This window comes from Mesitornis unicolor, unplaced genomic scaffold (assembly GCF_000695765.1).
Source record: "Mesitornis unicolor isolate BGI_N332 unplaced genomic scaffold, ASM69576v1 scaffold5169, whole genome shotgun sequence".
NCBI classification, from domain to species: Eukaryota; Metazoa; Chordata; class Aves; order Mesitornithiformes; family Mesitornithidae; genus Mesitornis; species Mesitornis unicolor.
The window spans coordinates 43,717-61,697 of NW_010205143.1; the positions used below are offsets into that span (position 1 = coordinate 43,717).

A 17,981-nucleotide genomic window follows, 5' to 3' on the forward strand; every position below is an offset into this window, starting at 1 on the left:
AAGAGGCATCATCCGACCGTGTGGCCTCCCTGCATTTCCTATCCCCTTTTTCTCAGAGGTATTTTACACTGGAAGTCTAATGACAAGTCAAACGGTTAGTCAAACTAAAGATTTTTGTTCTTCTTTTAGCCGAAAATGTAAATATTTTGGCTACGTCAAATATTTTTTCCCATGGTTCAAATCATTCTGTTAGTTAAGCAAAGCTCCAGTTATTTGCACAACCTTACACAACAAATGTTGATATTACTGTGAGCTCCACGAGCTGCAAGCAGCTTGCTAATTAACTACAATTCATTCTAAAAAAACAATTAGAACTATAATGAAGGAGCACGCCAGAGCTGTGACTAAACCAATCATCAGTCAAACCACGTCAAGTAGGTTGAGCCACACTGAAAACATCCAACAGACACACTGTTTTCCTGTAAAACTACTGCTGGATTAATGAAGTAGCATGAGAACTCAACAAAGAATTGCTCATTTACTTCCTGATTAAAGACAATACACTGAAGGATATGTGCGTGAAGGAAAAATTGTCAATGCCTTTGCAATCTTCAGCCTCCTACAGAGCCTAAAGGTCCCCCAATGCCGTAACCTTTCCCAGTTACAGAGGTAACGGTAGCCATGATCATCAATTGAGACATACTCAGGAATAGCTGAGCACAAACTTCCAGCTGCGAGGCTGCTGTGAAGATTTAGGGTGATTTTCAACCAGTGTAGGTCACATCAGCAACATGGGCTGCCATAAAATTACACTGATCGATTTTTATCCGAAATATAAGCATTTAGGCATCTGTCACTTACACCAGGTTCACATCCAGTGCTCAGAATCCTATGGGACTCAGGAACTCTCCTGCTTGAAGTTTCTCTTTTCAGTTTCACAGGGTAACTAACTCTTACTTGTCAGGAGCACTCTTCTTCATGCAATTCTTCTCCTCCGTATTTTCATTTGAAGTAATTAACCCAAGCACGGACTTTGGTATGGCAAGCCCGAATACAGGGTAGCCTTAAGCTTCATCGCGTTCACCGACTGTCCAGTTTCCTTTGTTTCCCCACTGGGATGTGCTGGTTAAAAACACTGTTAGTCAACCCTGTGCAACTAAAGAGTGGGGATGGTCAAGGATAATTGACATAACAGATTACTGAGGAGTGTGTGAGTGAATTGCTTCACTGTTGCTCGATAGCTTCCTTTAAATTAAGGGTCTCTTCATACGATCAAAACGTACACTTACTTACTTGTTTATTTCCTCTTCATCTGAAGGGAACTTAATTCTGAATTCCCTGTGTACTTTAGACATTTACTCCTATAGGAAATGGTATTGAAAATGCTTCAAATACCACTTTTCTCTGACAGATTCTGATAAATCAGGAGTCCAAAAGAGTGACTCTGGCTTAGAGCTGGACCCACGCTGCTTCCAGGCAACACAACATCCATTCCCAGAGCACAGAGGATGCTGGTGCAAAGGTCCCAGCCACATGGTCACCTCCTCCAGATCTTCTCCAGACCCCATGTGGTGGGTTCAGAGAGCATGAACACATACACCATGAACTGAGGAATGAGGGCAGTGGCACAGGACATGGAAAAAGCTCAGATGGGGAAAGATGAATTCTTTAATGCCAGGGGACTACGGCACAGTGCAGGCAGCTTTGGGGACACGCGATGGCTTTCTTGAGCTGCAGACTGGAGAGACAAGTGATGACAAGAAACCAAAGTCCCACATGAGCGCAAAACTCCACTTCTACGCTGTGACGGCAGAGACAGCTGTGACTGCTTGCAAGGCATAAACTTAACAAAAATGAAGGGACTTAGAAATAACCTCACATTTCCTGATTCAAAATACAAGGCGCAATTATACAGATCTACCAAACGGTTTTCAAAATTGGAGCTATAACCAAGAAACATTCTGCCTTCATTACGGAATATCACGTCATCATGGTACTTTCAAAACCTCATGAGTTTCAGCAGGCAAAAAAAGCCAAGACCTGTGTATTTCTGTACTTAATAACAAAGGATAGCACCAAATGAACCCGCAAAAATTTACAGCAGCTTCTCCCCAGACTGATGCAAAACGCATGCAGCACTTTCCCTAGAACGGTATTTATTTTAATTTGCAAATAAACTAATTTGTAAATAAACACCAAATGATTGGTATCATTTAATACATACAGTGGTACAGACTAGGTAAAGCTACAAACTTCAGCACTCCGAAAGCAGACTGCAAGGAAATAAATGTTTCATCAAATTACTACGAGCTGCAGGGCTCTGAGCAAACCAAAATGTAGTGACTCAGTACAACGTGCGGCTGCCAGCTTAATGTATCAGCAGCCACCAGATCAAATCTGCATCAGTCATATTGCATACAAGACAAAAAAATCACTATATATAAGAGAACTTCACCCCACAATCAGTGAGCTAGATTGGTTCAGCTACGCTCTCTTTTTTCCACTTTGCAGAATATCAAAGGTTAAATTACCCCAGGAAATGTACAGGAATCCAGGTAAATTTAGGAATGCAAATACCTGCGAAGCCATTAGACATGCAACCTAACACAATGCGTAACTGTACAGAGCCACTGAAATGTTTACAATTTATTTATATCGCCTGCGTTCTGTATTAAAAGTACAAATCTAAACTGCCATACTAACGCCCACATCCCCAATATCCAACAAGATTACCACATCACAGAATCACAGAATCCCAGAACGTTGGGGATTGGAAGGGACCTCCAAAGCTCATCCAGTCCAATCCCCCTGCCGGAGCAGGAACACCCACATGAGGTTACACAGGAAGGCGTCCAGGCGGGTTTTGAATGTCTGCAGAGAAGGAGACTCCACAACCTCTCTGGGCAGCCTGGGCCAGGGCTCTGTCACCCTCACTGAGAAGAAGTTTCTTCTCCAATTTCAGTGGAACCTCCTGTGTTCCAGTTTGTGTCCGTTACCCCTTGTCCTATCATTGTTTGTCACCGAGAAGAGCCTGGCTCCATCCTCGTGACACTCACCCTTTAAATATTTATAAACATGAATGAGGTCTCCCCTCAGTCTCCTCTTCTGCAAACTAAAGAGCCCCAGCTCCCTCAGCCGCTCCTCAGAAGGGAGATGCTCCACTCCCTCCATCATCTTTGTAGCCCTGTGCTGGACTCTCTCCAGCAGTTCCTGTCCTTCTTGAACTGAGGGCCCAGAACTGGACACAATATTCCAGATGTGGTCTCACCAGGGCAGAGTAGAGGGGCAGGAGAACCTCTCTGCCCTACAACCACTCCCCTCCTGATACACCCCAGGATGGCGTTGGCCTTCTTGGCCACAAGGGCACAGTGCTGGCTCATGGTCATCCTGCTGGCCACCAGGACCCCCAGGTCCCTTTCCCCTACACTGCTCTCTAACCATATCACTGAATTCAATTCAAGAATTCAAGACGTGGCCCATACTATTAATGTGACATAAAAGAATAATTAAATCGGGGCATTTTATTCTCTTCTGTGAAACAATATTTCTAGACTATTAAAACCTGCTATTTGACATTCTAGATATAAAGTTTCACAAGGACTGGAACCAGAACTTTGCATGGGCATGTTTTCAATGTTCAGAAATTACCTAGATTAGCATTCATCATCTTAAATGGTCTATACATTAACCTTATATAGACCATAATTCTAACACCTAACTATCCAGATTGTTGGAAATCAGACACTGAATTCAGGTCAGCAGCTTTTTGAATGCTCTTGGTCTACCTGGCATTGCAAGAGCAATTTTTCAAGCACCAGTTGAACTAGCCCTAACTGAGGTCTGAAGTCTCAGAGCCGGACTCTCGCCTCAGCTGAAGCTGAACAGAGTCAGGCAGTGAAAATTCAGGTGTTCAAGTGTTTTTTGCTGTGGATCCACTACAAAGAGTTGCACAGCTGTTCACGCCAGTGCTGAGTGAGGGTAAAAAGGCTTTTAGTCAGAGTTTTTACTTGCATTTTGCGCAGGTATAAACAGAAGCAGAAAGTATAAAACAGCAGAAGATGAGGTCCATTGGTCTTGCTCAAAGGAAGGAAAACATCACCTTGACAAATCTCAGTGACCTTTTACACCTTAGAAGTAATTAAGTCATAGATAATGACAGCCCTCGATGGGTAACACGCACACCTGATGCAAAGTGCAAACAAAAGAGATGTCAGCTACACACCCCACATACCAAACCTGCTCACAGCACCGTGGGATTCGCCTCTCCTGCATCAGCCAGATGTGGGACCCTCTCACCCCAAAAGAAGGAGGAAAAGGGCATGGTACTCACACAGCAGAAAGAAACAAATGGTTGATGTGTGGAGAGGTTGATATAATAAGGGCCTCCTGCTATGGCACGAGTCTCGCTCTTGAAGATGTGTATGTGACAATAACATCTCACCTTCAGGGCTGAGATGTTACCTTTGGCACGGTGCTAAACGTTTCCATTATAAGGCAGCACTAGTGTAAGTGTTAATACTGGTATGAAATGAAAAGGCAAGCTGAGAGGAGGAACACAGGGAGCAGAGGTGTTTCCAGCACTGCACAAAATCTCGGAACAGTTACTGCAATGTCTACTCTACAGGCACTGGAACATATATCCATTTCTGTCTAAAAAGATAGCAGCGGCCCACTAAAACATCGAAGAAACTACTGCCACGAGATGTCATGACAAACTAACACCTTTTCAAACTTTGCAACAAATAGCTGTGTCTGTTAAAAATGCATGTCCCACACCACGATGCTAAACCTTGTGAGGATTAACTGAGTGTTAACTAAGGCCATTTGAACACAGGTGTCACTTGTAGCAAAGGTAAATAAAAACGGATGGCTTGGCCAGCACAGATGGTCAGAGACCGGGTCTGTGCACACTCTTGCTTCTCATGCTTGAAAATCAGACCCTGAAAGCCTGATTGTGCAAGCTGAAGTCAATGCCACCAGTTTGCGAGTTGTTCTGTAGAGACAGTGATGCAAACTTGGGGAAAAGTCAGAGTAACAAAGCTCTTCTACAGACCAAGAGTCATGGAAAGAATTCACTTTGCAGAGAATGTTCAGAGTCATCTGGAAAGCTGCTCTGAACAACATTATTGCCAGATATTTTGGTATGCCATTACTCCAGGGACCAACTATCCTGGTGGAGCCCGGGGCTGCCCACGCCTTCCAGATGTCCCCAGGCACAGTTCCTCTGACACGAGACCTGCTCAGGGCACTGTAATCCCTGCCAGAACTAAAACTGAGCTTTCCCAAATGCAGCTTCATGGCTCGGGCAGAAGGGTCAGGCATTCCTTACAGCTTCAGGTACAGCTCAGGTCCAGCCCAGTCTCACCTGCTCCTCCCCTAGGGGAGCCAAATTACCCCCTGTCCATTCCACCCTGGTTTTTTAAACATTTTTCATGCCATTGGTACCAGCCAGGTGACTGCCTGCATTGCATGGCATCAGCTATGATGCCTTGAATCTTTATACAGCAGTAAGATGAGATGTTTCAAAGCCTTCATAAAATTGCAAGCAGGTACTTTAGACATTTTGATGAGAAGAGATGGTTTTATTGTGATGTGACTGACAGTCTCCATGAAGGGTATTTACAGTCTGACTCTTATTACTAAAAACACCGTGACAGGTAGAACTTGATGTGGATGTATAATGTAGAGACGATGGGAAATTACGACAAAAGGAGCTCATTAAACATTTCACTTTTTTAGAACAGTTAATTTCACATAGGGAACCACAATTTCTAGGCGGAGCGTGTACCACTTAACACAAGCTCTTTGGGGTAAGCTCGCTTTCATTGGCTGGCTTGATTTCTATTCTCAGTGAATGGAGAACAGGAGAATTGGTGTAAGGAAGGAGCAGAGAGAAAATAGGAATGAATACAAGAAGTGTGAGTTGATACAGAGGAAGGGAGAGATACTGGGAAGAAACTGGTTACATGAGAAGTGTCTACTTGGAAAGCTGCAGCACGCTCTGCAGAAGAAATCTGCAGAAGAGTAGGATTTGCTGGGAAGGGATGCAGCAAAGAGATGGAGAAATACAAGAATCATACTGAATAAAGCAATCTTTTAATCCCAATGTCAGGGCAGTGACTTGGCAACCAGCCACCACTCTTAATTGACTTCAGCAGGTACGTTCAGATCCTGAGATCCAAGGCTCATTCCTTTCCACCTCATTTGCACCATATTTACATTACTTGATATCAGAGATCATGAGGAGCCACACTATAAAGTACTTTGATACTTTCTGACAAATAGCCTCACACAATGGCTCAGAGTCCTGCAACTTCCTCGGCTATCTCAATGCATACACAACATCGAACGCTTCTGCTTCATGGCACCGCTAAAAAGAGATCTCAGACCTTCAGCCCCTGTGGGATCTCATATGCACAGAGAAAGCAGTATTTGTCCAGGTGGTCCTGGTTTCTTAAGAAGCTGTATCCATTTGAAAACCAGTATGAATTACCCTTCCCAGTTTCAAAGTAACCTTTGGAAAAGGGCTTCTGGCTTTTAGATTTCATGCTGTGGTAGATCTCACCCTACCTATGCCTAACTATTTAGAAGTTATCATACCTGCACGTCCTAGAATCACAGGTTCAAAGAATCACAGCATAGTTTGGGTTGAAAGGGACCTTAAAGTTTCCCAGTCCACCCCCTGCCATGGGCAGGGACACCTCCACCAGCCCAGGCTGCTCCAAGCCCCATCCAACCTGGCCTTGGGCACTGCCAGGGAGGGGACACCCACAGCTTCCCTGGGCAACCTGTGCCAGTGTCTCACCGCCCTCGCAGTAAAGAATTTCTTCCTAATATCCAGTCTAAATCTCCACCTTCCCTTTAAAACCATTCCCCTAGTTCTATCTCTACCTGCCCCTGTAAAAAGTTCCTCCCCAGCTTTCCTGTCGGAGCCCTTCAGGAACTGGAAGGCTGCAATAAGGTCCCCCCAGAGCCTCCTCTTCTCCAGGCTGAGCAGCCCCATTTAAGGATCCTCTGCAGCCATGAAAGAACCATGTCCAGACGTCCACTTATTTCCACCTGAGAGGGACACCTCACCTCATGCCGACAGGAGGAATTTCCCCGTGAAGCAGCTATTTCCCTCAACCACCTACAGAAAGCCAAAGGTGGAGGGCACCAGGATGACCACTGCAGTATCCCTCACTTTTACATACAGAGATACCTTGCCTGAGAACACACCAGAGGAAAACAATCCCAAGACGCGAAATCAATCTCAGTCCAGGGAATGTGAGCAATTTCACTTGAACTTGAGCAAAACTTGCTGCATTTTTATGAAGTGCTGTATTTATTGTCAGGAGAGAGAATTCATGATGCCTGAAACCTATTAGGAGCTACAAAAAGTTTCTTGCTTTATTCATCCATAATAAAATTAATGAAAGCAAGATCTCCTAATAAAGAAAGTGTCCTTATATGTTTCAACCAGGTAGATGAGCTAGATTATTTGCCCTCAGATCGAATTTTAGAGGTTTATATAATAATGACAGCTATAAATTGAAACAAAAATTATGGCAAGTATCTCAATGACAGAGAGTCTCAGATACGGAAGGGTGAGCAATAAATCAGATGGGCAGTGGAATATTAAATTGCTAATTTTAAGAGCTATTGCTGCTGTTCTTTTTTTTTTTTAATACATACTAATAAAAAGGTGGAACAAAAAATCTCAGCTATATATTTCTTCCTCTTCTCTTTCTTCTCTTTTTCTTCATAAATTAAAGTACATTACTTGTTTGGAGAAAAAGCTCTAATTGCTTTAAATTTAAACATGAAATAGCAATGGAAAAAAACCAACCCCAACAAGTCTGCAACCAGCCTCATGGAGATGACAGTGTAAATATATTTGATGATTACAGAGCAGGTTCCACATGCCCTGTACCTCAGAGGCAGGCTCTTTCCCAGGACAGTCTAATACCAAAGTGTCTGCAGACGTGATTGCAAGTGCATTGTACACCCAGCCACACCACAGCGACCTAAATTACAGACTGCATCCAGAGTAAATTCGAAGCAATGCTGAAGGGATAATAAAAAAGTTGCAGCAAGTGTACAGAGGAAAGAATTCTAACGCTGAGAAACGAGCAAAAAATCTGCGGCGACTCCGTGCCACAAATATCTTCATTAGTTATGCGACGTGAGTTATTTAACTAGCTTTTCCCCGGCAACGTGATGATGCCTCCCTCCTCCCAGCGGCTTATCATGAAATATTTATGGCAAGTTTTGTTTGTTTGTGCAAAGCGCAGAAGTGTCACAATTCAGGCCCCCAGCCAGCCCCTCCCCAGAATTCATCTTTTTTATTCGGCACCTCGGTCTCCACGCTCAGCCCAAGCTGCGCAATTCAGAACGTCCTTACGTGAAAGGAGTCTCTCTCCTGAATACAGGCAGTTCCCTCACGCTTACAGCAGACTAAAATTCCTGACCTTTTCCTTTGTTTTTCTCCATTCACATACAAATCCTCCGAAATACTAATTTTCGGTGTAACCAACGCAACCGAATGATTTCTCAAGGTATTTATAGCACAATATAAATGTATTTATAAATGTATTTATACACAGTATAACCCGCCCTTCAGCAAATGCATGCCTTCCTGCTAAGGCACCTGCCATTCCACTTCTTCTCTCAACCACTCCTTACCATTCCTTATATATTCTGAGGACAAATGCCTCAAGTCTTCAAAATACCAATACACAGGACGAGAGCAGGGCCATTTGGATACAACAGCATATTACCCCTATTTTAAAATACTCTGCTGTCCATGCAAGGCACGGGACAGAACGAATTAAGCTGTCCCTCAGCCTGTTGGAGCACCACAGAAATAATGTGTAGTAGTACTGGGAGGAAAGCCCCTTGTGCTGATTACAGCCCACAATAACCAGGAAAAAAATGCAATACATAGAGAAAAATTCTGCCACTGAGGAATTTGTTGAGTGAGGTCTTTTTGCACACTTGATCTTGGCGTAGCTCCTTTCAAGTGTTCCCCACAGCTGTTTAAACTAATGGCAACTGCACGTATCTCTGCCCTACGACTCCACAGCCCTCACTAAGCTACCACAGAAGTTGGTTTTATTGGAAAAATAGTTAGGTTTCTATGGCGTATGTTAGGTTGGATTTTGATGTAATTCATTTGTTGGGGTTTTTTTGCTTGTTTTTCTGTTTTTTTTTCCCAAACGACAGAAAAGTAATTCTGATGCAAATTCTCAGGTTTTTTGGTACTATTTGACTTGAAGGTCCTTATGAAATCTTTACCTATCAGCACACACTGTATTCACAGAATCACACAGAATCGCTCGGTTGGAAAAGCCCTCTGAGATCATCACGTCCAACCGCTCCTGTCTACCCCCTAAACCATATCCCTAAGTACCTCGTCTACCCGCTCTTTAAACACATCCAGGGATGGTGACTCCACCACCTCCCTGGGCAGCCTGTGCCAGCTTCTGACGACCCTCTCAGTAAAGAACTTCCTCCTCATCTCTAACCTGAACCTCCCTTGGCACAGCTTGGTGCCGTTTCCCCTTGTTCTATCCCCCATCACCTGGGAGAAGAGACCAGCACCCACCTCTCTACAAGCTCCCTTGAGGCAGTTGTAGGTGGTGATGAGGTCTCCCCTCAGCCTTCTCTTCTCCAGGCTAAACAAGCCCAGTTCCCTCAGCCGCTCCTCATCAGGCTTGTTCTCCAGAGCCCTCCCCATCCTTGTGGCTCTTCTCTGAACATGCTCCAGAATCTCAACATCCTTCTTATAGTGAGGGGCCACCAGGAGTTCACCAGAAACTCTTCTGAGAGGTGCAGATGTTATAGCCACAGAAAATCACCACAGGGGTCACAGACAATGCTCTATCATATCTTTTCTTAACACTACTCCTCTCGAACCTCCACTCTATTCAGATTTTGCCTCCCCTGCTGTCCTACTAAACCAAGCTGTGAGGAGCACAATATATAAAGTACAGCCCTGATAGAGCACACGGGAGAAATGGCAGTCCATGCTCACTCCAAGTGATAAATCCTGTATGGAATTGGGTAATAGAGGAACTTCTCTAATCCAGGCACCAATGATTCATGCGTTAACATGAAGAAGGCTCATTGTCAACTCTTAACCACAGGTAACACGTTTATAAATCGTGACTTTCATAAGAACTAGTTGGAAAAGACAGAAAGGAGATTTAAGTAACGAATGAGATGGATAGAAGTGACATTACAATCCTGGTTACTCTGAACCAACCCAAGCAACCCACAACAGATCACTGACACAATTCCCATCACGAGAAGTGTACCAAATGTTACATACAATAATGAAAGTCAGTGCATATAAATAGGGAAGGTACTTACACTTACAGGTTGACTTTTTGGCACATCATAAACACCTTCCTTCTTTTGGCTGGTAGGAACCTGCAATAGCAAGTGAAAACTAAGGTCACTACCCAAGTAAGTTTGATGAAAAACTGGAATCTGCAGCTGATATTTAACTACAGGGTAGTCATTTAGTACTAATGAAAGTGAGGGTGACTCCCTTTTCATTCAAGCAATAACATTAATGGAGACAATACTGAAGAAATAAAACAACTAAAGCCCAGTAATGGTCAGAAATGAGATTTTCATTCTCAGTTAGGTTCGGTTGCATCCAGTTCAGGTGCATTTGGTTCTCCTTCCCACTTAACTGGTTGTTCTCTCATTTTACTTGAGGGTTAGAAGATGCACATGGAAGACATGATCAGCTCAGCACCTCATCTTACTCCATGGCAGAGATCCAGAGTAGAGCTGCCAAGCTGAGGGAAAGAAAAAAAAAGGTGTTAGATTTCTTCCTTCCCATTCATTTACTAATTTAAGTCAAGTAATGTCATAACATGCACCCCTGCAGTGGCGGGGCCCTGTGGCTGCTCCAAGTGATGTTTGGCTAGAATTTTGCAATTTTACTAAGGAATCGCTGGCCTGTCAGGGTCTAAAGGTGCACGACACTTACACAGCCCAGGAGCTGAATTCAACAGCCTCACATGGACAGGGGATGAAGCACTTAAAAATCTGAGTGAGTCTTTAGTTGAGTCAATAGTCATGATTTACACACTGGGCATTTATAGCCTACGGACGTAAATTCAGTTGCTTTGTAATACTGGGCTTTGCTTGCCTAAGGACTGTTCGTTTACATCTTTAGACTTTCTATTTCTTCCTAGAAGCACTGAATGTCTACTGTAAATAGCACAAACAAAAACAACAGTAAAAACATGCTCTAAACAGACATGAACGCTCTAAGTAAATCAGTGCTACTTTTCCACTGAAGAAGGGCATTCAGCATAAGAAGGTTACATTTCAGACATCAATGAAACCTCACTGGTCAATAGAAGAAATAACATTGCAGATAAGGAAAAAAATATTACTTCTTGTCTGCTAAGACAATAAATATCTTAGACTTCTGCTATTAGAGTAGGACTGGTTTAGGGGAACTTAATGTTACTTATTCACTCAGATGTGCTATCATTTCTCATTCTGTAGAATATATACTGTTCAAACATTCTCCTGCCCACGTGTTAATGTCAAAGTCTTCATGGGAAACCATGCATCTTTAACTTGGTGCGCATCACAGCAGTTTTTCAAGAGAATGAGTGCAGAAGTCTCATGGAAACTGAAAGAGATTTTTAAAAGATCTCTTCTATTCCTATCCTGGGAATGACTTGCTTGCCTTGGTTTTCTCAAAGTACTGGCCACTTCCACTAAAATGACCTATCACATTAGATACGTGAAATTGGTATGACTGGAACAATTCAATTTCATGGAAATAACAGTCTGTAAAGAGCGAGAGCTTTAAATGACAGTTTAAAAGCAGAAACCAAGAATGGCCTCTTTATGAAGTCACTGAGAAGTTTATTCTTCATAAAGAGAGGACAAATGTGGTAAGACAAACTATTTAGAAACTAGCATGAGGGTGCATTTTTCTCTTCTTTCTGGAAAGTTTTCCCTTCAGTCACTTTCCTCTTTCTCCTTCCAACTTTTCCATGAAGTAATCCCAGTTTGCACACTCCTATCCACAGCTTATTGTGGAATAAGCATTTTCCTGCACTATTCATCACCCCTTTTTCACTCCAGCTCATAATCACATTAGAAAAAAGCTTCTGTCTTCTATTATCAAGGCAGAGAAACTTTTCTGAAAAACATTTTTCTCTCCCAGCTCGATACTGCCTGTCTTTCTGTTGTCTTTACTTGCCATGTATTACCACGCTTTTTTGCATTGCTACGTAGCCTGCGGGTCTCCAAGGGGTTTCTCCGTTTTTTTCCTTTGATTAGCAATATCAGCAAAGAGGTAGCAGCACGATTGCTGCTGACAGCCCTGGCTCTGTGACAGGCTGTGAAGCATTTTGACATACTTGCATCTCAGCAGCAGCACAAGCACCGCAGCTCTGAAACCCCCATCTCAGGTTGTCAACTCCTGACGGAGCAGAACTTGCCTCTCCATAGAGACCAGTGCGGCTACATCCACAATACAAAACCACCTAAAAAATCCCATCCCCACCTCAGTACCATGAAACAAGACCGGGAAAGAGATGCTATTAAGAAATCTGACACTAGATGAGAAGATTGGTACAAGCTCAGTGATCAAATCCTTGCGTAACTAACACATTGGAGCAACTTCTATAGACAGACAATATTAAAAGGGCAGACAGACACAGAGAGTCTTTGGGGTAATGTATCAAAGAAAGGTGACAGACAGAGAAAGGATGCTTAACAAGAAAATTGTGACCTCTGCTATGTTAAAAAGAAATAGAAGTTGTCACTTTTGGCACATATCTCCCATCTCCAGCTACCCATTGGGTAGGAATCTTTTCCAGCAGGGGAGAAGTGAATTCTGTGCCTACCAGGCTGGAAAATCAGAGCAGCACCAAACGAAAGACTTGGTGAGGCTGAAGCGAGGATGTATGAGGTTACTGAACAGACACAGTTACCAAAACGTAGTATGGGGAAGGCTACTTGAAGCTGGCACCAATCTGCACCAAACTAAAAAAGCCCACCAAACAAACTCAAAAAAAGAAAAGTAGACCTTTTCTAATTGCATTTTTAATTGTAGCCTGGCTGGTTCTGAGATCATCAAGATCTTGTAAGAGAAGCAATTCTACCACTGATCTGAGTGTTAGATGTGAGCTGTGGGAACCCAGATTTATAGCAAGCCAAGAGCTCACAATGTCCCTGAGAATTAGGAAGCTCACGGCTCGGGGCAAATCTATGGCAGTAACACTTCAGCATCTGTCAACTGCCATAGCTAACAGAAAAAGACTCATAGCTTCCTCATCTCAGCATTTGCTTTACTCAAGGTATTAGCTGTAGTAAATATAGAGAAGGACAATGCTCTAAGATCTCCCAACACTGGGAGTGACAACCCCACTTCGCTTGCTTCCACGGGTACTTCCCTACAATGTCACTAAAAGCTCTGCACTTCAAGGAATAATGAGATTATTTTTTTGTTTCTAGCATAAAACTGACAACTGGAGCAGTAAATTTTTAACGGACTGCTTTCCTGAAAATAGTCAAACTTTCAACACTGTGCAGTAGAAAATCTTCCACTCTGGGCACAGTCTCACCTTGAGAGCTTTGCATGTCCTGGTCTAAAGATGCACACAGATGCACATTCTAGTCTGTGTGGCAGGCTGTCAGGAAACCGACAATTCAATGAATCTCATCTTGACGACTCTGGGATGGGGTCTATAAGATGGTTATTTTCTAATGTTTAACTTGTGTTTCCCTTTCCCTTTAGCTTCTTTCTATTTTGCCTTACAGCTACTCTACTCTTCCATTTTTTTCTATCACCTTCCTACCTTTTCTCATTACTTAAAAAAATACCTTTCCTTTTTTTTGGTTGTTCTATCCCTGCTCCTGTCTACCTTAAAAAGCTTGTCCTACTAGCAGATCAACCTCTAGGACAGCGAGATGAAATGCTTAATCACTGCTTGAATCTCCTTCCCCTCCATGCTAAATGATTTCCTCAAATCACAATTTTCTTGCAGCATACAGAGATTTCTGCCTGTCTCCAGATTTGCCTCTAGTATGTGGCACAAAATGCATTACATTATATTTTAATAAGCCCTGTACTGATCCCTTAAGGATACATTGAACAACAAAAGATTACTTTATATTGCTTTCAGTGCAATTTTTTTGTGAAGAATGCGAGCTTTGGCTCTAACACACACTCAAAATGTTTTCCCCAGTCTGGGGGATATCCACTGAGAGCCCTTTGATTTTGCTCAGTTATTTCCTTGGTTAGTCAGAAAGAAGAGCAGTACCGTCAAAATGCATTTCTAAGAATTGCTTGGATAGTCTGCCCTCCATGAGATTTCGGTATCTGTTTCTTAGAATAAGCGTAAAAAGTTCCAAAAAAATTAACAGAAAAAGACAATCCACCATCACCTTACACGATGTACTGAAAAGCTCAAGACCCTTCATAAGTTGAACAAAATTAATGAAACCGGCGGGAGTTGAAACGACAAACAACAGGAAAATCACACCGAGAGCGGGCAGATTATTCATGTCACGTCATCGGAATGAAATGCCAGACATTTTTGTGATGAATGGGAACTAAGAAAAGTGAACCGTACATGAAATGTGCTTCACTAAATGCTTGCAGTCGTTGCAATGAAAACACCGAAGTTAGCGGTTTTATACCTGATAAATGTTTTCTTCTGTTTCAGGCTCACGGATTGGCTCGTGTCCAGCCTCAAACACAATGTACTATTACACCGGTCACCAGAGAGGAAAAGTCAAAGATGAAACAGAAGGGAAAAAGGCGATTTGGAATTCCACGTAAAAACACAGGCAGGCATTAAAGAAACAAGTTCAAAGTACAGGCTGGCAGCAGGACAAGCGGCTTGTTGGAAAGCACAGAGCAAGCTTGTTTCATATTTCATAAACTGGCAATGAACAGACCTAAATCTCCTCTACTGATCATTAGAGCGACTTCCTAATTCTTTCTCACTAGGGAGACCGCCTGTGGCCCAATATTAATTTTCCGAAGTCGACGTGAATTTTACCTCTTTTACATAATGGCAATTATTTCCACATATATTTATTATCTACGGACAAAAAAAGTTAAATCCAAACTGGGAGAATAGGCTGGTGCTCATGGAATGGGCCACGTGGCAAAAGGCTGTCAAAACACTTATCATTTTCAGGGTCTTGCTTTATTGTGAAGAGCACAAAGTAAAACTCCTGACATTATAAAAGCTGAACGGTAATTTAGGGCATCCTAATTCTTATCATCTTTCTTGCTGCACCTTAGGCACTGTTCAATATTCACTAATGGTTGAATCGGTTTCTTTCAGCGTGCCTCCCACTGACATGTCTAAGTGGAAGAACACAAAATCTCCAGGAAAAAAAACCCCGTAAACTATCACATATTTTGTTTCGGCACAAAAACATGAGAATGAAATTACATCTTTTTCTTCTTCACACTCAGCAGGGTATTGGACATGAATACACTGGCATATTTCTGATAATCATCTTTGCTCCCAGACATTTTGCTTGGATGAAACAGGACTTAAATTTCAGATCTATTATTCATTCATAGGCAAAACCCCAAGAAGGGAGTGTGTTCTAACATCTATTCTACTGTTGTTTTTCCCCAAATAGCCACCCTCTGAATTAAATTCGGGCCCCACAGAAGCCAAAACCAAAACGTCAAGTTACTACTACCAGAACAAGATGTCACCTTCCCTGTTCTCAAAGTGACTCCCTTTTGAGTCTGTATTAAAAAAAACGATGACAAATCTCATTTGGAAATTTACAACCTGGACTCGCAAGCCACATTTTAGGAAATATTTAAGGAAATATTTACTATTTCTATACAGACATATTTTGCTGATACTTAGAGCTTAATCTCTAAATATGCTACTTTCTGTAAAAATCTTACAAGTTTCTCCGAAGTCCTATCTCAGCAAATTTCAAAACATCTTGTTAGAGGTTTTGGCTGTGTTTGTAGATAACACATATCTAGTCATTTCTGAAATGCTTCAGAAATTACCTGGTATACAGGATCTTCTACATCTTCTTCCAAAATTGTCTACAGCAAAGTAAGAGGACAGGCAGTAAAAGCAAAGAACATAAACAGCAGAGATAAAAGAACTGCATTCAGAAATTAAAGGACAGCAAAGAAATAAGCAAAACGGGCAGGTAAGTATATAGCATTCTTTCTTTAGTATACAGATAAGCCACATTATTGTTCAAAGTAGCTTTATTCAAGTTTTGTCTGCGTTTAACAATCTGCACCTTATTTGATTTGCTTCAAAAACACACATTCAGAAGTATATCGAACCAGCCCTAAACTATTAGACACTGTTAAAAGCCTGACTTACAACACACTGACCTTCATTAAGGTTTTCCTCCTGAATTAGAGCACTACATGGGAAATGAATATAGATCATTTCTAGTCGCTAGACACGTTCCTCATACCCCAAGTGACAGCTTTCATCACTGTTTAATCCTATCTCTGAGCTCCTGATGGCTGTTAGGTTCATATTTGTCCATTTGAAGCTAGCACCGTTCAAATGCACTGCCGTTAAGAAATGCTGAGGATGCTCAGTGCCTCTCCGGAGCAACTTTTGGGGGGATACTTCAAACCATACTTTTCTTGGCAGTAGTCTAAGCTTATGTGTGTACCTGGTATACCGCTTGTTCACACTGTTTGTCCTTTTGTGCCTTTTTTTCCATTTCTTCCCTTTGTTTCAGTTCATAGATGAGCTGAAACAGGTCTCGCAAGTCCAGAATTACAGGTTCAGCCTATGGAAGCAAAAACAGGAAGGAGGGTTTCTATACAGAGAAATATATTCCTCTTATTCCATCCTGCTGATAGAGCAATTGCAGTGTCTCCACAACGGGAGAGAACTTCATACAGAATTAATTTCTATCTTAGCATCCACGTTCAAGTTAATTTCTATTGACCTAACTATATTTGCCAACCAATGATAATTGTAATTATGAACAGAAAAGGCATTATGAATATAAAAGGCATATATATGAATATACAGGCATATTCATCAGTGTTTTCTCATGCAATGGAATTATGGTAGGCTTCATGCAAAGTAGCTATATGGTATCTATCACTTTCTGTTTAAATGAGTATAGGAATATAACCAAACTTATCTGTATCCAGTCTAGTTGAGTGAGAAAGGAAAACAATAACCGATTTTAAAAAAATACAACATGAAAAAAACCTGAAATAGTAAAATATATTCTCTTCTTCCCAAGCTGGTTTCATTAATGGGCTATTTAAGGACATCTAAGCAGACACGACAAGTCTAGCACAATCATTAGACAAGATTGGCCTCTTGAACAGCTTCTTATGAGCTCAGCTTTTCTATCGAGTTACACTGTAGAAAATGACAGTGATTTGATACTTACTGCCTGGGCTGTTTTTATTGCCACAAATCTATGATTTCCCTCCTTTCCACACACATATCCAAACGCTCGATGGTCTGTGATATCCTTTGCGATGTATGAAATTTCGTGAACTGCGTGGTGGTGCTGTAGTAGCTATGAAAAAAAACCCAAAAACAAACAAAAACACCAGAGTAAGAAACATCCATCAAAACATTCCATTAAAAAGTTGAATAATTTCTCATTCATCAGTGCTTTATCTGGATGTCAATGCACCTATGGAATTAAAACACACAAACATATCCTGGTATCAAAATCAATTAATATCTGAACTCTTTAAGCCCATTCTCTTCAAAATCCAGCCAAACTTGACTTGCTTTAATAATTTGACTAAAAGCTTCTATTGAAGAGTTTTCTTGGTATCAATTGGTGAGATATAGTTTGCAGAAGAGGAGACTGAGGGGAGACCTCATTCATGGTTATAAATATTGAAAGGGTGAGTGTCACGAGGATGGAGCCAGGCTCTTCTCGGTGACAAACAATGATAGGACAAGGGGTAATGGGCACAAGCTGGAACACAGGAGGTTCCACTTAAATTGGAGAAGAAACTTCTTCTCAGTGAGGGTGACAGAGCACTGGAACAGGCTGCCCAGAGAGGTTGTGGAGTC

General features: G+C 42.0%; 1 protein-coding gene across 1 annotated transcript in view; it reads right to left on the bottom strand.

Moving 5' to 3' along the window:
- Positions 1-17,469, bottom strand: part of DAB1 (Dab, reelin signal transducer, homolog 1 (Drosophila)) — a gene marked incomplete at its 5' end in the record, with an annotated part of 29,246 nt that extends 11,777 nt beyond the window's left edge. The window contains 5 exons of the mRNA XM_010191279.1: positions 10,294-10,353; positions 14,608-14,673; positions 15,962-16,000; positions 16,597-16,716; positions 17,338-17,469. Coding sequence (XP_010189581.1) covers positions 10,294-10,353; positions 14,608-14,673; positions 15,962-16,000; positions 16,597-16,716; positions 17,338-17,469 — 417 coding nt within the window. The remainder of the gene's footprint in view (positions 1-10,293; positions 10,354-14,607; positions 14,674-15,961; positions 16,001-16,596; positions 16,717-17,337) is intronic.
- Between the last annotated feature and the right edge of the window lie 512 nt (positions 17,470-17,981).